The 24057-nt window shown below is 40.1% G+C and overlaps 1 protein-coding gene across 1 annotated transcript in view; it reads left to right on the forward strand.

Annotated features, from left to right (window-relative positions):
- Positions 1-2580: 2580 nt before the first annotated feature.
- The window catches only part of cntn3b (contactin 3b), a 69345-nt gene continuing 47868 nt past the window's right edge, over positions 2581-24057 (forward strand). Inside the window, exons 1-3 of the mRNA XM_034083944.2 lie at positions 2581-2890; positions 8145-8280; positions 12973-13108. Of these exons, the coding sequence (XP_033939835.1) occupies positions 8226-8280; positions 12973-13108 (191 nt within the window). The 5' untranslated portion in view covers positions 2581-2890; positions 8145-8225. The remainder of the gene's footprint in view (positions 2891-8144; positions 8281-12972; positions 13109-24057) is intronic.

A 24057-nucleotide genomic window follows, 5' to 3' on the forward strand; every position in this document is an offset into this window, starting at 1 on the left:
TGTAATTTGCTTTGGATAAAAGCGTCTAACAAGTAACATGTAATGTAATACAAGAATCACATATCATCAGTCCTTATGTTAATAAGCATTTGATTGAACGCTGTTGCAAAATTACACTTAAAACTGTCTGTTTTAACATAGACAGGTTTTATCTGTGTAATTCTCTACCACATGTGTACCTACTGTACTATTCCACTCTCTATCAGAGGTGGAAGAAGTACTTTTTTACACAAGTTATAGTATACTACAGTGTAAAAATACTCCGTTAAAAGTGAACGCCCTGCATTTCAAGATCGTAATTAAGTAAAAGTATAAAAGTATTAGCATTAAAAAATACTTGAAGTACAAAAAGTAAATGTACTCATTATGCAGATTGGTCTATTTCAGCATTTTAAAATAATGTATTAAATTGTTGGTGCATTAATGTATTCATCCTTAAAGGTAGGATATGTAAGTTTGAGAAACCGGCTCGAGATACACTTTGTGTTATACTCCATGGAATGCTCTTTACATCCCGATAGCAATGAATATCTGAAGTGCTTTGACAAAAAATCCATAAAAAAATGTCATCTGTGGAAGCCGTAATTGAGAGTCGAAGTCACGCCCATCTACTTCCGCCCCATGGGACCATATTTCTGAAAGATTATGTATTGAAGTCGATGGAGAGAGAAAACGTATCTTTCAATCCCGTTTGAATTGTGCCATGAATTACACATATGATGTTTGTCAATCTTAAAAAATAATTTCCATGTCAAAAAAGTCACAGTTTGTCTTAAAACTGTTGAAATATAAGACTATGAAAAATACGCAACGAGAAAGACTACAAATCCCAGAGTCGTGTACATTAACGTTACACATTACACTCGTGTTACTCACCGAAACCTTGTATAGCCGGTCCCGCATGCTGGCTCTTACGGAACCGACTGGACTTCGCCACTATATAGACCAATCAGAGCACACTGTGCTCACAGGGAGGGTGGGGGCTGGAGCTATAGAGAAGCGAAGTCCCGCCCCTTCCGGTGGACCTCCATGGGACCTTATTTCGAAAAAATTATGTATTGAAGTCAATGGAGAGAGAAAGATTATCTTTCGATCCCGTTTGAATTGTGCCACGAATTACACATATGATGTTTGTCAATCTAAAAGATAATTCTGCAAGTCAAAAATAAATAAATGTGTCGTAAAACTGTGAAGTAACACATTTGTTTGTGTGAAACGCTCAATGAACTACATCTCTGGTCTCGCAGAACAACACACGTCACCAAGATGGCCGTCACTACTGTTTTGTCAATAAAACGATTGATATACCCTCACTATCACCACAAGGAAACACGTCCAGAAGAATGTCATGCAAAGCTGCCTGCCTGCCTTCCTTTGATTCTCTCTGAACTGCCTGTTTTTTTTAATGTCAACCATTTGTGCAGATAGCATGAAGTAGAAAAGATCGGCGATGCTAGCGTTAGCATTTCTCCCCCGGGCTTAAATGGTGTATTATAGAATGATCACATCGGTGACAGTACTCTTCAAAGGGTTCACGAAATATGACTACTACTCTTACTGTTTAACATTTTGGGTTACTTAATGTTACTTCATATTAAGGCTAATAAAAATGACAAGGCTGTAATGCTAACTAACGTGCTAGCTACGAGCTAGGTAGCTAACTTGATCCAGCCACTCCTGGTCCTTTCATCAGACGGGAAGCGAAAGAACGAGCAAGACCCATTGCTGGAATGATAACAACCTGGTACTAAGCACACAGGCATCTTGTTAAAGTTATCTTATCTTAGCCAGCGCTGATCTTAGCTATCTCTTAGCGGAGGAAAACAATTGTGACATCACTTATGGGACTCTGGGATTTGTAGTCTAGTTGCATATTTTTCATAGTCTTATATTTCAACAGTTTTACGACAAACTATGACTTTTTTTACATGGAAATTATTTTTTAAGATTGAAAAACATCATATGTGTAATTCATGGCACAATTCAAACGGGATCGAAAGATACGTTTTCTTTCTCCATTGACTAATACATTATTTTTCCGAAATAAGGTCCATTCTACATATAAAAATAACCGTTGATGTTTTTATTTGATTTTTAAAAGCCTCCCTTTTTCTCTAATGCATCACTTTTCCCCCATTATCTCCCCTTCTTTCATTGATCAGCAGAAGCTGCAAATCAGAACACAATACTGAAAAATCCCCTGCATCAATTAACCACAAACAGCACTTTAAAACTAAGATGAGATCGTTTGGTTACTGTGAAAAATAATCAGGTGTTGTTCATTTTCATAATGTCCTCCCAAGCATGTTCTCTTTATATTTCAATTTTTTTATATACACCTCATGAATCAAATCCCTATAAATCAAATTCCCTCTTGGTTTCTGCTTTTAATATCGAAATATATCCGGGAGATCAAGTGGGCTCTCCCCTCTAGCAGAAGAATGGCAGGTGCCCATAGGCTGGTGGCGCAGTACTGTGCTGCGATGGGTGTTTTTTGTGTTCCCGCGTCACCAGTGGGCGCTTCTTCCTGCGTACAAAGAGAGCAGAGCCCGGGGATGCGCACAATGTGAGAGTCTCTCCGGTCAGAGGCTGTCCTCTATGCTTCTTCTTGCCAACATCTTGTGGAGTGTAATACCGGAGCATCCCGGGTGCGGCGCGGATCAACCCCAACTCCCTGACTCTGTGTGGGATTTACCGAGGAAGGGGCTGCAGTCAGTCCCACCCTCCAGGACCGAGAGGCGCACTTTACGGAGCAGAATTAAGAGCATACCGGAGCCTCTCCTCTGGACCAGAGTTACTGAGAGACATGTCATCCGCTCACTAGAGCCACACTAAAACTGACACTGGAATACAATCAAAGCAGTTTCATGGAGAGGAACAACTAGAACAAGTAAGTATGCTTTTTTTGTGTCATTCCCTGCATGAACTTTATTTGAAAATGTGTTGCAAATCCAATGTAATTTGCATAATAAAATAACCCCTGTGGGTTTTATCTAATGATCTACATTGGGCAGTGTGTGCATGCTGATCGTGGGCACACATGCATGCTGCTGATAAATGCATTTCCACTCGAGTCCCAAATGCGTGGTCCTACTGGGAGTTCTCCTGTTGGGGCTCATTCCCCTCATCAAGTCCACATGGTGCCGCTCTGCTCAGGAAAAGCTCTCTGTAACTTGTTTTAAGGCAATTATTCCCACAGAGGAATAGTCTATGTTTTAAGATTCCTCCCCAAATTGTGATTTTACGTAATAGTATTCAGATATTTATATAAGTAAATCTCCAAGGGTGATGTTGCAGCCCAGTTATTTAAAGAAATAATGAAATAGCTCAGCTCCATTCATGCAATGTCGCCTGGAAAAGCTCATATTTGGCCACCAGCGGTCTCTATACTCCCCCCCCCCCTCCCCACCCAGACTGCAAAATGGACAGACCCGGCAACAGAAAAAAAATCAAAATGCTTCAAAGTATCCTACTATTCAGCACAGAGATGGTAATCACTCTCTGCTTATGTTTATTTATAGATCCCTCACAAATATTGTTTACAAATGAGAGATGAAACGTGTCTTTGAAGACATGCAGTGAATTATTCTATACGGCTGTGCGGGGATGAGTTTGTGGCACCATTTGCTACGAAAAGCCCTTTTGATTTGAACCTGAGTGGCAATTATACCGCACTGCCAGATTATCTTTCAACAGAGGTTGTGAAATGGATTGAATATAATACAAAAAGAAATGTAAAGAGCCTGTGTGAGAGTCTCCTGCTCCTCATGCTTGACCTCCAGTCACGGCTGTGTCTGGGATGAGGATCCAGGGGATGTGCCTGGCTGATGATAGGGTTGAGAAATGGATCACTGCTCCCCTCTCCTTTAAGTGCACACTCTCCTGCCCCTGCGTTAGGCAGCAGCTGAGGGATGCAGCCGTGTTTAACATGGGAACGATTCACTGGGGGAGTCCGGCTGTCTTCTAGGGGTTATCTTTTCCGCATGAAAATACACAGCTGTGTCCAGAGCGTCTTGCCCAGATGTTTATCCATACGTGGTAAAAATGAAGGAAAAAATACTTAAAAGTTAAAGGACAGCTTTCTTGCATTGTGTGAAAACCCTAATATTTGAGCGTAATGTTTCGGCCACATAACTCAGGAAGTACAGCTGGATGGAAAGGTCGTTGGTTCACTTTATAAGTATGTGAGTTATGCTGACTTGTATATGAAAAAGTGCTTTGAGGGGACTGGAAAAGCACTATGTAAATGCAGTACACTTAATGTCCCTGCTTCTCTCTGGAGTGAATAAAGCGGTTTATTCGCCATGTATTCATCGCTGTCCCCCGGCATTCACACGTGACCTTAGTCACAGTTGTAATCATGCTTCGTTATTCACATGTCAGAAGAAACATGTGTGAAGTGGCTACTTGCTTTTCTTTAGCTTGCCTGAAACATGTAGGAAACCTCCCAGGAGAGACTATGCACACAGTTCTTTCATGAATGTTAATGTAACAGCTGGTTGGGTTGCAATTACACGAGAAGCCTTTCTGATTGAAACGAGCCGTGGAAACATCTGATTATCACCTAAGATAATGCAAAGCTATGACGCAACCAATAGGCCTACCCAACAACACTTTTCATCTCACAATGTCGCTGCATCCTAAACCGTGAAATGCAGATATTAAGCCCTGCCTTTATTTCCTAAAGACTTTCCTTTTTGATCCACCCATGTGTAATAGTCAGGTCTGCAGCTACTCTGAGTGAATTAGGTGGCGTCAGTGCACAGCTGATTGTGAATTCTTCATTCATTGGCGAAAGCACAGAGCAGCTGTGTATTCAGATGGAGTCGGTCCCCGGGTGGCGGATCCTCTCCCAGGTTCTCTTGCCGAGTGATTTAATGAAGATGGCAGCAGAAAGTCATAAAGACAATGAGTTAGTGGGAATGAATGCATCACACACGGTAGTGAAGTCGTAGCCTTTGTGCCACTGCTGTGCAATTTTGACAGGTTTTTTGTGTGTGCAGGATCTCATATATCTTGATCTCCCAACTCTGTTTTGTGATCTGAATACAAAAACCTTGAGCCTGCACACCCCTGTGATACACACCCTCCTCGGCTCCATCTCTTATTGGATTCTTTTTGCAATTACGGTGCCCTCCGGAGGGGGTGAAATGGATGCCTTTAACCACCTTTCCTATCAATTATGTGCCAAACAACAGCCCCGCTAACCAAGAAGCCATCTCATTTACTCTGGAATGCGTTTAGCCAATGACTTCCATTAGATTGAGCTTCTGCGGAGGTGAAAGTGTGATGCCTCATTACATTTGGCGGAACAATCTTTTGCTCATCATTTCGAGGGAGAAAGAAAATGCCATCTCACCTTCATCGTCCCACGAAACCCCGGAGGGAGTTGTTTCTCTGCGTGCAGAGTTTTTTTGGGTTGGGGGATTATTGCTAAAGCTTCGGGCAGTTCCTCGAGGTTTGACACGAGTGCAGCTTTTTTGAAGGTCAGAAGTGATACAATTCTCTGAGCTCAGAAATGGATTTTGGGGCATCATGAGACGCTTAAGCTCTCCTGCGAGAGCCACTGAAAAGCTGTCAGCCGAAATAATTTCCAAGGCAAGGGTGACCCTTCTTACACAATGGGTGGGAGGAAAATGGCATTCCTTTTGGCCTTTTAATGAACCGTTAATGCTGACACGAATCAGCTGCGATGGGAAATGCTCACACATGAAAATGTCACTGCATGTTTTACAGGCTGCAGAATGAAGCTGTGCTCAGGGGCAAGCATCCTTCATATCAGCAGAGACGCTGTGCCATGAACTGTGGTACAGCCAACTTGCAGGGAGAGTATTTCCAAGAGATTTTCTTCTTAGGATCTTGAGGCTTCTTGGAGTGATTTGGGATGACGAAGTCGGATCCTAGCAGAAACGAATGGCAGTTAATATACTCCCCTCAAACTGAAAAATGCAGCACACTTTCTTTTTTCTGCTCTGGTAGAATTCCAATGCGTGTAATCCAATGTGATGAGGTTTCAGAGTGGCCAAACGCCCCAGAAATGTTGAAAGACACCAGGAAATCCACTCTAAATCTCTCTGTGCCTGCAATTACACCAGATGAGGAACAATTACCGGCGCCATGAGGGTCAAATAGTCTCCATTAAGTTGTGATCAGGCAAATGTAGATTCTACTGTGTCTGCTCAGCGCCCCCAAGCTGCTTCGTACTCAACGATTATCTAGTCATTCCTTTCACATAAGTCCACAGCCTCAGTAACAAGTTTGTGAAACAAGTGAGTGGTTTAATATTTTCAAGACTTCTAAAGATAGCCCTCTGTTAATCCGCATAACAGACTTGTGTTGTTAGGGGTCGGGATGAATTCTTAATCCTGAGAGGCGTATCGGTTTCTACTTACTGTGATGTAGGTCAGGGCTTGAGCAAAGCCCCTCCTGTGCCACTGATACCAGTTACAGTCGTATGGCTCTTCCTTTGACCTCCTTATATGGAAAGTTTAATGGCCATGTAGGTCATTGATCACCAGTTAGATTGGATATCTGATGCGGCAATTATTGGATGATCAATCTTTGGGTGTAAGACCACGTGGCAGTACAGTTGATGGGGGTGGCAGATATGCAAGGATAACATCTTCTAACATGAACTTATATCAAGATGTATTGGAATTGCAGTATAAAGATTGCAATGTGTGTTTTTGGATAGAATTAGCATTATAATTGGCGATCAGTGACAGACTAATACAACCAGTGGTACTCCAACAATTACATATAATGTTTCCACAATGAAAGGGAACTCAGGAGGGTTAGATTCAAAATCATTTTTAAAATCGGTGCGAGATGTCCTCACTTGTTTCGACCACGCTTCAAAACCACTGGATACACACTTCCCATAATGCAACCATTAGCATACTTTCCACACCAACAGCATGTCGAGCAATAATGTATTTGGTTTCGTATATTTGCCTGGCCTCTGCAGCCTCACCCAAGCAAAAAGCTAAGGTTGACGCTTTTACATCATGGACAAATATACTCACCTTTATCCAAGGTTTTTCCATCTGTTGTGTGGAATTAAAAATGCTTAAATTAAACATATAACAGGCCCAAACTGTCAAAACTACCAACATAAGTAACTGCAATGTATACTTAAAGAGGCCCTATTATGATTTTTGGGGTTTACCCTTTCCTGTAATATTATATCGCGCTTCTATTAGCTAGCGCTTCGACCACTGTTACAGGATTGGCTAAGGGGCGGGACATCTCAAAGCGGTTGACCAATCACAACAGAGCTGGCCAGCTAACCAATCAGAGCAGACTGGGCTCAGAGGGTGAAAAGAGCTGCTGCAGCACAGGCAGTGTGCGAAAAATAAAGAGCATTTTGAACATTAAAGCGTGGAGACATGTCCCAGTGGAGACACTACATACAAATATGAAGCTGAAAACGTGCATAATAGGGCCCCTTTAATTTCGAAATTAAGCATGTGAATCTCACAAAAATAAACACAATCTATTGTCTCAGATGGACGGCCTGAATTGTAAATTGATCTTGGTGTGTAAAATGGTGGGTGTTCCCATCTAAACTTTGTTTGAATTAAAGAACAGTAAATATAGTTATTTCAGCCAACAGTAATAGCAGACAAGGAAATACGCCGTTTTGTTTTAGTATGTGGCCTTCTTATAGTTCTGTTGACGGTAGGACATCATGTGTGCATACTAAAATAAATACAATCAGTGTGCTTACATAAAGTCGCCCACTGAAGCCTTTGTTAAAGTATGAAGTGGCATTTTGTAGATTGCTGAAACACAGTCTGCCGCCTCCTATTAATAGTAAAATATGAAGAGTATCTTTTGAGGTCGCTCCCTTCCTCCCTTCCCTTTAAAGCTGAACATTGATCTTGTTAGGCGAGATGAAAACATTCCCATTTAGCAGCTGTCTATTCTTCTCTGCCACCTTTAAGAACACATAATCTTCAGGTTCCTGTGTGCTGTTCCCTTCTCAAGATTCACTTTCTCCTCCCTTTGAATACCTCCCGAATAATAAGAACCTATTATGTAACTTAGCGGTGCTATAATAATGTGTTTTTCCTAATGAATGCATGTCGTATTTGGATCAAAATGTCATATTTTAATCACATCCATAATTACTTTCCCTTCAGATTAAAATTCTTGTATTGAAGGGAGGACATTCCAGTCGCAAGCAATTGGATGAGAGTCTTATTAGCCCTCGGCAACTCAAGATGATGTTTCCATGGAAACAAATTGTTCTGCTATCAATCACCGGATGCCTTGCAGGTAAGATATTTGAACACTTATTATATTTCACTGTCACTGCACTTGTTTGTATCAGGACAACATCTCTCGTGTTCCATATTCATTACCATATTCTGTTTTTTTAAATGTCACAAACAAAAACAAGTCGGTCAGATTAAAGGCTTCAGTTTAGAAATGAAGATTCAGGAATAATTGAAGATCCTTAAATGGGATAGAAATGTAAAAGATCAACCTTAATCATATTTAATATATCAAACAGTCTGGTTATTTATACACTCTTTCATCCTTATGTTTCATATTGTATGACAGTATGGACTCAAGCATCACCGTCTACAATGAATGATACTGAACATAAAGGATCAAAGCATATTTTTTGAGAGCTACTTACTTTTTTTTTGTTTTCTTAATTTAGCTTTGAGATATATTTAAAGTCAAGCCCCAGAGCCTATTTCCACATCTATCAAAGAAAAGAGCATAACAGTGAATTGCAACCTTAACAACACCACACTGTCGATAGATGTAGAAAATCAAGTGTTGTCAACGTTACAACCCATTACCGACTAAAATCTAATTCGTTTCAGATATAAAATACTTGACAACAAAGGTTAAGTGCCGGCGAAAAGCAGACGCGGTACCCATTGCTGCTAATTAAGTCTAAATTACCACAGTGAATTAACGACACTGCAAACTGTGTATTTGAATGGCACTTTTCAAGCTAAAGCCTAACGAGGGATACGAGTTGAAAGATAGCATTAGCTATACATTCCCCGAGCAGAACATCAGTGTCTGCTTTAGCACTTTGTTGAATTGCATCGACCTATAAGTAAAATAGGGTTCAATTTAAAGAACATTTCCATCTCCTGTAGCAATGTTTATGAATTGAAGAGTTTCATCCATTAGTGAGTAGGACACAGAATCAGAACGGTAAATAAATAATCTTTCCCGACCAAAAAGGTTGCACTGATTAAGTCGCAGTCATTAAAGAAGCAGCGTTCGAGCACGATGTCCTTCACCGCTCTCGTCCTTCTTCACTTTTTACGGCACGCTGTCAGGCATGACCGAGAGTCCGATCCCATTCCTGTTTATGGCCTATAGTCCAGATCATTATCAGGATCCATGCGATGAATCCAGTCCCCTGCATTTTAGCACAATCCCCCTGCCGCCTGCCTCACTCTGGCCTTGTGTGGCCACCTGGGATTCGAGTGGGAGAGACACTCCAGCAGAATGTCAACCCTTGTTCCAATGACATTGTAAATCCCATTGAATGGTATTCAAATTGGCTCATGGGTAATTCACGCCCAGTACTCGAGGGAGGAAGATCCAAGCGGGCTCACCTTCCTGGCGGACGAGTGTCTTGAACGGGGGCCTATAAGTGCCGGTTCTCACTCAGTGTTGTGATGGAAACCCTTGAAAATCACTACAGCTGATGATAACAATCATTGCGAGGTCTGAAGTGACATGCTCTATATTCTGGGAGACAACGAAATGCAATTACACCTTACATGTTAGGATGCATGGCGTCTTCTCCAGATTCACACAACAGGCATTTGAATACTCTCCTGCTTTGATTTGTGCATATCTATTCATTTGGTTTCAACCTCTTATTGGAGCACAATTACAGGTAAAGACTAGGCTACACTAATATTACAATTAGTGTACTTTTACCAGAATTCCAGTGTTAGCTGAGTCCGATTTGTTTGACAAATATTTCCGATAACTCTAGAGCAGTGACCATCAACTGGCGGCCCACCGTGGGCCACATCCGGCCCGCCAGACATTCTCATCCGGCCCGCACGACGGGGGTGACTGTGGCGTTAGTGCGTTCGCCCGGCACTAATTTTTGTTTTATACAACGTCTCGTGAGTAATGTGCAGTACCGAAGTCCAACAGAGAGCCCACCCCCGGTCAACAACTTCAAAATTCTGGGCTATATAAAAATCGCTGGCCCGTGAAAGTGTCTATTGGATAAATGTTGGCCCTTGGACACATGTAGTTGGTGATCCCTGCTCTAGAGAATTGTTTACATTACATTTAATTTGGCTGAGACTCCAAACCGACTTACAATAGGTGGCTTCAACCATGAGGAAACAAATACAAAAACAAGCATCCTGCAGGCACTTTAGCTATCAATAAGCAGCAATTGAGGCGCATTAGCTTCAATTTACGCCAAACCTTTCTAAGTGCTTTGAACAGAAGAGAGATTTTCTATCATAATATTTTTTTTATTGGCCGAGAAACAGAAACAGTTGGTTTTCAGTGTGCGACGAAAGATGTGTCGTCTTTCTGCTGTACTGATTTCAATGGGGAGCTCGTTCCACCATTTTGGATCGAATGGGTAATTCACGCCCAGTAAAGACCAACATGCTACATACAATTTTCTGAATTCATGGCATGATTTAATTTAAAGAAATTATGATTGATCCATAATTGTTTTCGTCTAATTATTAAAAAAACACTGCGATCAAAGGGAAGATCTGATGAAAGGAGAAGGATATATTTATTTTTGATGACAGATAGACAAAGCTGTACTCGAAGCTCATGCTAGTTCTTTGATCATTTACAAATGTTTAAATGTGAGTTTTTCCACCCAAAATTAAATGTTTCTTTTTTTCTGTTTTCTGGTTTTCCACACCGTGTTCCAACATTCTATATATATTTTTTAAAGTAACTTTTTTTTTTTTGATTCATGGTATGATTTAATTTAAAGAAATAATCATTGATCCATAATCGGTGGTGTTTAACAATTAAAGAACACTGTGATCAAAGGGAAGCTAACAAAAAGAAGACCTGATGAAATAGGAAGGAGTTTATTTATGATGACAGACCGACAAAGCTTTATTCGAAGCTTGTTAAACCAAACGTGTGCGGCTGAATTGATTTTACGTCATTCTAGTTCTTTGATAATTTCCAAATCCATTTTTATACCATATGTTTTTCAAAGTTTCAGATTGACCCAAAATGTAATATTTGTTTTCCTGTTTGGTTTTCCGCTCCATTTTCTGATCAACCAAACCAAGATCGTCACAGGATTTGTTTCCATCTTGTGTTCATAGTACTGAAATATGTTTTGATGCCTGGACATATTACCACCGGTTATAACCCACGTGTAGAACTGCTAGCCACATGCTGCAATCTGTTAGCAGTAGGATATTAATTAGACCTACTCCGGCCGTCTGTTGGCTCTGCTTTCATTTAGCACCAGATTGTGTTCCACATCCTTTCCTTTTAAGCTGCTGGCAGACGAGTGCATCCTTATGGCCTCAATTAACCGGTGCATTGGAAGTATGACATAGATGTTCTGAAAATAGATTGTTCCGCTTTATTCATCATCCCTGTCACCAGCAGAGAGTAGTTAATTACTGAGGAAGTTTGTGAAAAGGGGCTTTCTGCAATTTTTGGTAGATTTGAGAGCCCATCTTAAGTCCTCAACTATTATTATCTATCATTATGGCAAGTCATTTAGGGCTGCAACTAACATTCTGCAGACTTTTTTCCCATTTAATAAGGGAAAAAATGTCCATCCCAGTTCCTTAAAGTCTAAGGTGATATCTTTGTGAGTTTGTGAGTCCGCAGATATTCAGTAAAGTAGGATAATCTCCATATTTGAAACAATCTTCAATTTTCAAACAATCCTTGCATTAATGAAAACAATTGTCTACTATCAGATTTGTTGGCCATTATTTCACTTTCATTCGGCAATAATTAAATAATTGTTGTGAGCTTTGTTTAACTGCCTTAAACCTTTTCAACCCCCTTATCTGATTATTCCAACATAGTAAAACATTATATCAGAATCAGAACACCTTTATTAGTCCCACGGAGGGGACATTTGCGTAGTTACAGCAGGAAAAAGAGCCACAGACAGCTTGATGTTACATATGTTAAATATATGACAAAAGTACTAAGTTATGATATAATAAAAAATAAAGTTACATAATTAAAAAATATAAACATACACATCCTGTAACGGTTCTTAGGATTTAGCAGCCAGGTATATATTACACAGTTACTAACGGCATCTATAAATATTGCACATATTGCACATAGGTGGTTGGTATTTAACAGCAGCAAGACATGTTTGCAGTATTTTTTACCTACTTGCATTTTTACATGTGAGTTTTGAAGCAGGGAAATTATTTATATCGGACAGTAGGAACAATATGATGATTTATCACCATTGTCATTGTTTTTTACTTCACTATTCCACTATCACGTTCAACAAAACCAACACAAATATATATATATATATATATATACATATATATATATATAAATATGTCACATGAGCCGTTAATAAGTCAAAGTCAACTTTATTGTCAATATTTCAGTTTGTGTGTACATACAGAGAGATCAAAATACCGTTTCCCACAATCCCGAATACTAAAATACAAATATGTATAAAATATGTATATCCTATATATACACAACAGACACATTTACACATATGCACACATTAAGATAAACATAACGAACAAGGGTAAGTGGGATTAGCGCATTTCAATGCAGGATAAGTAAAGGGTTTGGATTGTCCTAATGCATTCATTTGCTTGTCTTTTGAAAGACATAGTATAATGACAAAGTAATATACTCTGAATTGCTGCAAGATTAACAATGTGTCCTCACAGTGTCCGTGTTTCTTCCGGTATCTCCCATAAGGTCAAAAAGACAATTTATCTGGCTTGAACTACCATAGACATTCTCCCCTCTCCCCAGCCGGTGCAGAGGATGTCATATTACACGGGCCAAGATGGAGGACGGAGCCCACTGACCTAATTTTGCCGATCGACTCCCCGGACCAGCAGGCTACCATCACGTGCGAGGCAGAGGGGAGCCCTCCTCCGCAGTACAGGTAAGTCACCACATCAAAGCTACATTTCCCACAAGCCTCGAGTCATACCTGCTTTGGCTCCACATTGGTTTCACAGCGTGGAGATCCATCGCTGCTTAATTGCTTGTGAATCTTCATTGCTTCCACGGAAATCAAAGGGTGTACCGATAGCGTTGATAGCGATGGATTTGTTTAAGAACAACTGGACATCAATGCTCGAGAGATTATGCACCGTCTAATGAAAAGTCAGGCCTCAAAGAGCTTAATTGAGCATCCGTTCCTAATTGAAAGAAAAAGCTTATCGATCTCGGTTGAAGTCATGGAGGCGCCACTGGGTTTGATGAATATGCCAACACCTCAGATGTGAGAGAGGTTAACTTTATTAATGATAAGATTTAAGCCACAGAACGGCTTAAGCTGATGATTTGTAATATGGTGAGCTGCTTAAGAAAATCATTAGGAGAGAAAAGGAGATTCAAGCTACTCATTTGCACCGCAGATCCTTTGATATCTCCCCGGCTATTCCCCCGACGGCGTGGAGAGACTGCCTGAAAATGGCAGCTGGCTGTGTTTTTTCTTTTTTGTGTGGTGGTGGTGGATTGTGTTTCGGAGCTTGGTCAGCACCATGTAGATGCCCCGCCAGCAGGGGAGAGGGGCAATAACCTTGTGAGTGACATTCTGTTAAATGCTTACATTTCCTATACTGCGTCTGCTCCGGAAACACGGTGCAGGCGCAGCAGCAGGGGGTATCATTATACTTGTTGTGCAACCGGAGCTATCTCAGTATCGTCAGCCGAAACCATCACTTGCATTATTTTACTCGCAACCTAAAGAATATTCTCTTGCAGGCTCTCTGGGCAGTAGAAGGCTGCTTTTAGCACAGATACATGGACCTCATGCTGCATTCTTTACCGAGCATCAACCGACAGGCAAACAGCTTTAGAGACTCGCGAGATAACATATTGATCCCTTTTCCATCCCTCCTCTATTTGTTTCCCATTATATATGTATTTGTTTAAAGGAGTTTTCCTGACTTTAGGGTGTAAAGATGTTGAGAGTTAAACGGCTTGTAAGTTCCTTGTGACAAAATATGTGATTGGTAACATTTGGTCATTTTGTCTTGACTTCAATTAGTTTGCTTTGAATTTAGAAGCACAAGTACCCGATGGATGTGTCGGGAGTAGGAGTCCCAAACAAAGTTAAAATACTGAAAAACAAAAGCTTTTCTAAATATCACATTGTCATTAACGTTTTAAAGGAAATATATGTTGTCCTTTATTACGTTTCTTCACGATGTATCACAAATATTCAAAGTCTGTGTTCATTGGTAAAGCCAAAAGTAACATACAAAAATGACCCAACTAAGTAATTTAATTTAGCCTTTTTTAATCTTTATTTTTGTATACCCGTGAACATAATCAAAGAGCAAAATATCTTTCTCCCTAAATGTACAATGCAGTTTAATCGTATGGTGACATAATCGTGTACAAAAAAGGGTAGGTATGTGTAAGCATTGATTGGCCAATATATGTGACCCGCTCTATCGAAATCAGTCGAAAGTCGCAACGGCTCATTTCAAAATAACGTACAAAAAAAGTTTTTCGGGGCGTTTTGTTTGATTTCAAATAAACAAAGTCTTGGCTTTCAGAATATGAAACTTTTATTTCCAAAATCACACGATAAATACATGTTTGAAGCTTGTAAAGGGAAGATGACAGCTCTCACTCAGCTTCCCCCAGACCAGTAATCCAAACCAAAATATCTTCCCTCTGTAGTATTTAGTTCATTCGCTAATAACCAATCAGATCGATGGATTCCAGAGAAGAGGAAACTTTAAAGGCCTTTTTCTCAAAATGATGACTCGGTGACGGTCATTATATAATGTGACATATTTTGCTTAATATTTGGAGTACAACAACAATCCGGATATCATTAGAAAGCTAAGAATCTCCTCTTTCCAACAGTGTATACAACTCAATGTGTCTTCGGCTCAATGCGACTGATTTCGATGGAGCCGGTCACATATTAGACATGTTACTTTACAAGGCAAATTGTCAAACGTGGACAAAAAAACTATCTGCTACAACTAAGTGCTTTGATTTCAAATCGTAAATAATGTGAAGCAGTCAGTATTGCTCTCTTTTTATATAAAGCTGCTGCTTCACTTCATCCCGCTCCTCTCATGCACATCTAGTGTGGCTCCTATTTCCATTTTGAATGTGTCCTAAGAGCTGTAGTAATGGGATCCCGCTAACTTTCCAACATTCTGGAGCACTCGTCTTTCATCTAGGTCAGGGGGGGTCAAACTCAATTTCATCACGGGCCACATCAGCATTATGGTTGCACTCAAAGGGCCGGTTGTAACTTTAAGACTATATAAAAATACATATATAAATATTTAATATATATAAAATAATGTATTATATTACTTTATTGCCTCTGCATTAGATTATTATCGGATAGGGTAAAAGCTTCATAAATAACTACGTCTGAAAGAAGAAGTCTAGTGCAAATAAGTGCAAGCCTCTTCAGTGAGAATGTCACAAAATTATTTTAAAAGAAAAGCCAAATTCTGAAAAAAGTGACAGTTAAATACAAAAAAAAGTGACATTTTGAAAAAAAAGTAACAATAAAAAAAAAATCTAAGGTAAGATGCATTGTGGGACATGTAGTTTATGGACATCGTGCATCTGTAAATCGGCCTGTAACCGTATAATAAACATATTACATTCTTTCAGAGCTCTTGCGGGCCACATGAAATGAACTCGCAGGCCGTATTTGGCCCCCGGGCCTTGAGTTTGACACCCCTGATCTAGGTCAACTCACTCTGTATCTCTCAACTCTGTATGCTATCAGTTATGAATAGACAAATCTGAAACCAGGTTTAAAAGGAAGCATTGAGTGAGCAAAGTCTCGGCACGAATGATAGACATTTCTGATAATGCTTTTAAAAGACACTACATGTCTACCCTTAATCTCACTTTGAGATAAAGAGTCATATATTTTCTGCTTTATTTGGGTTGCATCAGTTTTTCTGACGCTGATCGCCCTTGACTTGTTTCACTCCGGGCGAGGAGAGGACATTTTCATCCAGATGATAAAATAGAGAGAATAAATATCCGTGGCAATTTATTTCACCAACGCTGAAATTAAAACCTCAAAATGTCCTGTGCTGAAAAAAACTGCCTGTATGCATTTGTCATGCTGTGACTTTCACCACACTCTGCAAACTATGGGCCTAGACCCTCTGCAAACGAACAGTATTTGTATAATTAGATATGCCAAACGAGAGGGTATTACATTCAGAGCGCCACACTTAATTTCCTCGGTTACTGCAGCTATTACGGAAAAAAATCATCCATTTCGTTTTAATATCCATAGAAAAAATTAGGTCACACACTATTGAATTTGCCAGAGAAGATGCCGTTAACCCTTTGGTGCCAAAGAAGCGCTGAGGACATCAGTTCTCTGGCAGAAGGGTGTTACAGAAACACTGTATTTCCTACAGTGATAATGGATAGAATATTACAATCATTCATTAGATTGTATCTGGATGAATTGGATACATATAGGCAAGGCCAGTTTATTATAACAGTTTTCAACACAAGGAAATTCAAAGTGCTTTACAAAAATGAGTCATTAAAAGTCATTAAGAGCATACAACACATTAGAAACATTGTGTGCACCTATCATGCTATTTTAAGGCATATAGTATGGGTCTCAGATATATAAAAAGAAATATAAAAAAACATGTCTATGATGTGTTTTACTCAAAATACAAACAGATCATGCATTTTAGACATCCCTCCCTCTATTCCAGCCCTGTTAGAGAAATGCAGATTTTGGGTCCTTAGCTTGAAAAAAAAAAAAAAGAGGAGGCGGAGCTAATGCCTGATCAGAATTCTACCGGAGATAAAGTTACATTCTGCTGTGATAAAACGAACGCCATCCTGTTCTAAACCACATCAAAGATTATTTCTGAAACAGTATGGAGCTCAAATGCTTTTTCTCTTGCAGGTTTACCACAAGGTGAGTTCTTTTTTTATTTCCTGTTTTTTAAACACATGTGCTCTACAGCAGTGTTTCTCAAACTTTTTCATACCAAGGACCACTTAACCAATAAAAAAACACTCGCGGACCACCTAACTCCACAAATATCCAAAAACACATTGTTTTTTACAAATCGCCTGAAAATGGTACAAACAAGTGGCAACATGTGTGATGAAGGTGTTTATCTGGGCTATATCATGCAATCGAAAGTGAAACTTAAGCTCGCTCCATTGCGGAGATATTCCCACGAGAGTGCGGAAAACTTTAATTAATTAATTTATTTCAAATGTGAAATTTTACCAATATACTCACGGACCACTAGGGGGCGCTCACGGACCACCAGTGGTCCGCGGACCACACTTTGAGAAGCACTGCTCTACAGTACAGGTTAGCTCTGAGTGTTAGTTAGCAAGGCTTGCTAATGTAAACAAAGACCATATTACCTCCAAAACCGGCAGGCATTGTTTCTCATAGCAACTCTCTGTGGGTCCACCATTCGAAAGTATGTCATATCAGCCGCAAATCTGTATCCGTTTTAAAAAATGTGGGGACCAAGGAAAACATTTTTTTTTTTATTTTCTAACGCTGCGTGAGTTCCCCGACGCACCGGGGACACATATGTATGTATAAAAGACATCACAAAGTGCATTTTGCATGATAGGTCCCCTTTAAAAAGCAAAGATAATAAAACGTGAATAATACAGGTACATGAATAACAGTTACAGTGCAGTATAAGATATGAATAGTTCAATTAAAATTAGTGGCAAAAAAAATAAGTATTCAGTCTGGATTTAAAAGTGGTAAGTTGACCTGTGGACCTGCAGGTTTCTGGGAGTTTTGTTACCCGAACCCATCGCTGACCTTTTACTCCACTTTAAATGTTAGTCTATATGTGACCCGCGGGGTTTTTCGGGGTTCGGGTGTTTTGTTTGATTTAAAAAAAAAGAAAGTCTTGGCTTTCAGAATATGAAACTTTTATTTCCAAAATCACACGATAAATACATGTGTGAAGCTTGTAAAGGGAAGAAGACAGCTCGCCACTCTGCTGTTCCGCAGCGCCGCCCCCCCTCCCTCCGCTGACATTATGAATGTAAGGCGTATAGTAATCATAGATAACACGGCAGGGTCCGTTACAGTTTGTTTTCATCTGATTTAAATTAAACAAAGTCTTGGCTTTCAGAATATTAAACTTGTTTCGGCAAATTCAGATGATAAATACAACTTTGAAGCTTCGGCATAATTACAAGCGGATAACGGAGTAACTTAACGTCACAGCAGGCATAACAACAGCCGGTGTTTCTCGTGAGCGTTTTCCCCGGGAAACAAACACAATACACACACACGCAAAAATACACAAACACACACACGTATACACACACACACACACACACTCGCGAGCTTCCCCCAGACCAGTAATCCAAACGGAAATATTTGTTTATCATTTTCTCCGCTAATAATCAATCAGATCGATGGATTCCAGAGAAGAGGAAACTTTGAAGACATTTTTCTCAAAATGATGACTCGTGACAGTCATTATATAATGCGACGTATTTTGTTGGAGTACAACAACAATCCTGATATCATTAGAAAGCTAGGAATCTCCTCTTTCCAACAGTGTATACAACTCAAAACGTGTCTTCGGGTCAATGCGACTGATTTCGATAGAGCAGGTCACATATATTCTCATTGTCTGCAAACTTCTTGAACATACCCAGACATACTAGGTAGTTAAAATAATGTTCTGTTAATCTAACTGACTTCCCTGTGTATGGTTCTCACATCCAAGCCCATTGGTTCGTACTGAAGACATACATATTTAAACATGGAAATAAGAATAAACGCTCAGTGATTTCCTTTAACAACTGTCTTTTTTAGCAAACATATCACAAACAGGGGTAAAGGGGAGTTATTTCAGTAGTGCATTAATACAAATTGGTTGCTCATTGAGTATCAAGAGTAGAAGGATGGTGCATGTGGGGTGAGTCAAAATAAACCACAGTGCTCATGTTCAAAGTAATAATCAAAATCACCCAGTGTAACATTGTGACTCATTGATGTGGTTTTTAACATCATGGCTCGAGCACAGACGGTTTGCAGTCAGAAACGACACACTCGTGCTTTGCCTGATGTGAAAAATAGCTTATGACAAGAAACATTGTCTAGCTTTACAAAGATAATCGAGTTAGGGTTAGGGTTGGGTTACGTGCTGTCAGAAAAGCAATTGCCGTCTCAGAATGCAACGTGCTCTAACTAATTTATACATGTATTATTTGATTGTTTTAGAACTGCCATTGTTTGCTGGAAGAGGGTATTTTGTTCAGTTAATCCACATGTGTGTATTATCCACAATAACGCAATGAAAGCAATTAGCAATACACTCCGCTGGTTCTCCATAATGAAGATGGAAAAAAGAAAAGACTGTTAATGTTCTTCTCGTGATACTTCTCAACAATGACGGAATAGCTTGATCACGATTGGCAACTGTTGGACCGCTCATGGATATAGCGTGAACACAAAGGGAACGCGGGACGAATGCGACGATGGTATCAAAGCAACCAAATGAACTGAATCTGGAAAAAGCTCTGACGGATACAAGCAGGATTTGACAGGAAAAACAATATGTAAAATCACCCTGCTTTAAATCGTTACCAGCAACTATGTCAGAGACTGTCAAGAACTTGAAAGGCTTTACAGACTGGTGCTCAAAAATCACACATGGAAAAATCCATTATGGAAAAAGCACCGGCAGATCGGGATGTGATGCAGACTGGCATTTTGGAAGATGCATGGTACCGCTAACTGAAAGAGCCATACAGAGTGGAAACACCTAACATCTTAAACCTAACAAATCATCATATAATTGCTCCTGTAATACTGAAATCAATTTAACATTGATCAAGAGGTGGATGAGTCATTAAACAGGCGGTCTGACAGGTTTGAATATCCCATCCGATTGGTTAAAATTAAAGTAGAGAGAGAAAATTAGAATATAAGGTTGTCAATTGTGGTTATGCTCATACCCCTTTTGACTGCTTAGCTTCATATGGTCCGGATTAGTTTCCAACACTTGGATGCTCCCCTGCACCTCGCCCACTCGCTGACACCATGAATATATGAACAGGAACCCTGACAGTTCTTCAGTTGACAAATAGTCCGGTGTAGCGCCAGAGCACACTCCAGGGCTCAGAGCCATGCTTTATGAATACACCTGTCACTGTGTTTACTATGAATCTGCTGTAACACAGGATCAAGGGCACAGCAGTGATTGGAAAGCGGGGAATAAAAAAGTACTCTGGCTGGTGTCTGCTATCATGTTATGTGACTTCAGGCAGATGTATGACTCTACCTTTTGTTTACGGGTTTGGTTCAGGGTAACGGGGACATAAATAGAAAATGGGACGGCGTTATTGGAAGATTTCTTTTGTTATGAAAGAGCCAGATATCAGGGCTGAATGTAGAAATTGTTTCAAGTCAAATCGATTGTATGTTTTGGAGGTTGACTTGTCTTTTTAGTGGGTGAGACAATTCTATGATTCTTGGGCTTATGAGATCCATTTCAAAACCAAAGGGATAAAGTGGATGAAGGCAGCCATGGGGGCTAAAGATAAAGACAATTTGTCAAATACACAAGCTTGCTCAGAGGCCCTATGCTTCAAGCTATGATGTTCTCGATACCTCTAGTCGATTTCTGCTCATTACATGCATCGGGTGTTTCAGAATAAACATGGAAATGTACAGTTTCCAGCTTGTTTAATGCATACAATCTTTAAAAAATGTAAGTTTTAAGTTTACTTATGCAACATGACTTGGTTAGATAAGAAGAGAGCTTCTGGATTACTTTAAGTGTTTAGTTAGGGTTAGTGTTAAAGTGTGGTTTAATCTAGGGCTGCTCGATTATGGCAAAAATCATAATCTCGATTATTTGTGTCAATAATTGTAATTGCGATTATTAAATGCGATTATTCATTGACTTTGAAAACACCCATTTATTGGAGATTTTTTTTTAACAGTATATTTTTAACAGTTGATTACCCAGAACTTTAAGTATAATTCAACTGAAAAACCAAAAAAATATATATATATTTGAAAAAAAATAATAAAAAAATAATCGTTTTATTTCGATTACGTTGTTTTCGTAATCGTTGCAAGCCATAATCGTAATCGCGATTACAATACGATTTAATTGAGCAGCCCTAGTTTAATCCAAAACAGGATGAAAGGGTTAGTGTTTGTTACATAGAATAACTGTTAAATTAGGATTAGGTTGGGGAAGAGTGCAGCGGTGCACTGGCTCTCGGTAGATAGGTGTTTAAAAAAACATTAAAAACCTCCGTAAACATAAACCTTATAAAAACCCTTTTAAAAGCTCCGTAAGGACACGACCGTTTCAAAAGAATGGAACGGCGGCAGAGTATGTTAAAAAGAAGATGTCCCCATCCCAGGATCTCTGGAGGGACGTTTGGTTTCACAGAGGACATGAAGAGAGGTCTGCTGGGCAAAAATATTGTGTTTGTTTGTTCATTTCATCATCCCTTCGCACCTTCCCAAAGCTCTCTATAACGTTGGTACATTTGTATCATACTCCAAGGGGCACTGACCGAGCCTTTCTGTATGACGAGTGGGAGGGAGATATGTCTGGATATATGGTCTTTGAATTATTTACTCTGTCGGCCTTTGACGACTATGCTTTTATTTATTCATTTGACTTTTACTATGAGTAAAAGCATAATATTTCCTGGCTATAAATTGTAGTTGTAAATGGTGTTATATCTGCTGTTCACATAATATGGCTCTGCACATGTACTATATTTATGGCATCATGTCAGTAATTGCCAACAATTTTTAAGCTGGAACACAGGCGCACAAACCCGCACACACACTCCGGTGGTTTTAGGAATATTTATTGTGTAACATTTGGCTTGAAAGCCAAATGGACATCAATTTATTAAAAACGGAACAGCAATAACCTACTGAACGTAAGTGTACAGAGTACCCCGGTCAGCAGTTGAATTTCCATTATCAGCTCAGAGATATGTGTGTGTGGGTGTGTGTGGTGTCTGCCTGAAGGAACGCAGGTGAGCCAGTGCTGCAGTACAGTCCCTGGTCTATTTGATGAGTAGACCTCTTGCAAAATTGATGTGAACCTCAAGGTCACCGGGAGTTCATGCAGAGCACGCTCAGATCAGCCCGCGCCTGCAGCACCGCAGCATTCTGTTCTCCGGGATCCACTGTAAGCTCCCTCCACCTGATGTGGTGTTCGATGGAGTATGTGATTCAGTTGTGGCTGTGCTAACCGTACGACCTCCGCTCTGCCTGAGTCACCTTCTGTTACTTACGTATGCAGTCTGTGTTGGAGAGAGGGAATTATACAGTACACAAAGATACCAGTAAAGAACGTGGAGAGACAATCTCGCCTATGCCTGAAGTCAGGGGATGGTCACTTCCCCTCTTCTTACTTCCAGCTCCTTTTCTTGGACCAGAGCCATCTTTGAACTTAGCCTTTCTTTTACACATTTCGGCACATTTTTGTGTTGACAAAATCAGGCCGCATGAGGAATAAATGGCCCTAATAGCCTCTAATCCCCTTGCAAACCGTACCCATCTTTAAACACGACATTCTTTAAAACATCTTTAAAGTATCATGCCTGTCTTGCATTGTTGAGATGCTATCAAGGTCACAGCATCTCTCCACAGTCGTGCGCCCACACAGAAACACCCCCTGCTCAGACCACACCCACAACTTGACCTTAATTTTGATACACACCTGTATGTGTTGGTGTCTGCGTTGGGCATGGACGAAATGCCATGGTCACAACATCCTCCCATAGACACACACACATGCGCTGACACACAGGTGAACACAATAACAGCCTGGCAGGCTCTGCCGGAAGATTCTGCTATGATTGATTACGCTCATTAGCAGCAGGCTGGACACAGGTAGAAAACTGCTTATTGATTTTTGTTATAGTTGTCTGAGTTGAATTTCTTGATAATACATGAGAAGGGTTTGTAGTGTGTTTTTTTGGTTGGTGACCCCTTCAAATAAAGCAACCACACATAGATGTTCCTCCTCTGATAGATGTTTGATGAAGCCCTCTTGTGCTTTTGGGGGTTTTCCTTTCCTGTAGTGTGTTTATATCGGTTTTAGTGCATGTAAATGGTCTGCAAAGTCTACATTTCCAAAGTTCCCTCCAAAGGGAGTTTCTCTCCCACACACTCCCCTACCTGAAACGCTTCGATTGGACTCCTTTGTTTACTTCTGTAACATAACAACCTCACTATAAAACACTAAGGCTAAGGGGCGGGACATCTCTAAGCGGTTGACCAATCACAACAGAGCCGGCTAGCTAACCAATCAGAGCAGTGCATTTAAATGATTGCAAAAAGTGATGTTCAGTCAGTATAGAGAGGCGAGGTCCCGCCCTTCTACTTCCGCCCCGTGGGACCTTCTTTCTGAAAAATTATGTATTGAAGTCAATGGGGAGAGAAAGATTATCTTTCGATCCCGTTTGAATTGTGCCACGAATTACACACATGATGTTTGTCAATCTTAAAAAATCATTTCCATGTCAAAAAAGTCACAGTTTGTCGTAAAACTGTTGAAATATAAGACTATGAAAAATATGCAACTAGAAAGACTACAAATCCCAGAGTCGCGTACATTAACGTTACACATTACACTCGTGTTACTCACCGACACCTCGTAAAGCCGGTGCCGCATGCTGGCTCTCACGGAACCGACTAACTCCCCTTGTGTGTACGTGCAGCTCTCAACGCGCCCAGACTTGGAGTGATTTTAACCTCTTTGAATACTTTTCGCTTCATTCTGAAAGAAAGAAGTGAAATGTGTTAACGTGATGGCCATCTTTGTGTTGGTGACGTGTGCAAGACCAGAGATGTAGTTCATTGAGCGTTTCACA

This window comes from Pseudochaenichthys georgianus, chromosome 5 (genome assembly GCF_902827115.2).
Source record: "Pseudochaenichthys georgianus chromosome 5, fPseGeo1.2, whole genome shotgun sequence".
NCBI classification, from domain to species: domain Eukaryota; kingdom Metazoa; phylum Chordata; class Actinopteri; order Perciformes; family Channichthyidae; genus Pseudochaenichthys; species Pseudochaenichthys georgianus.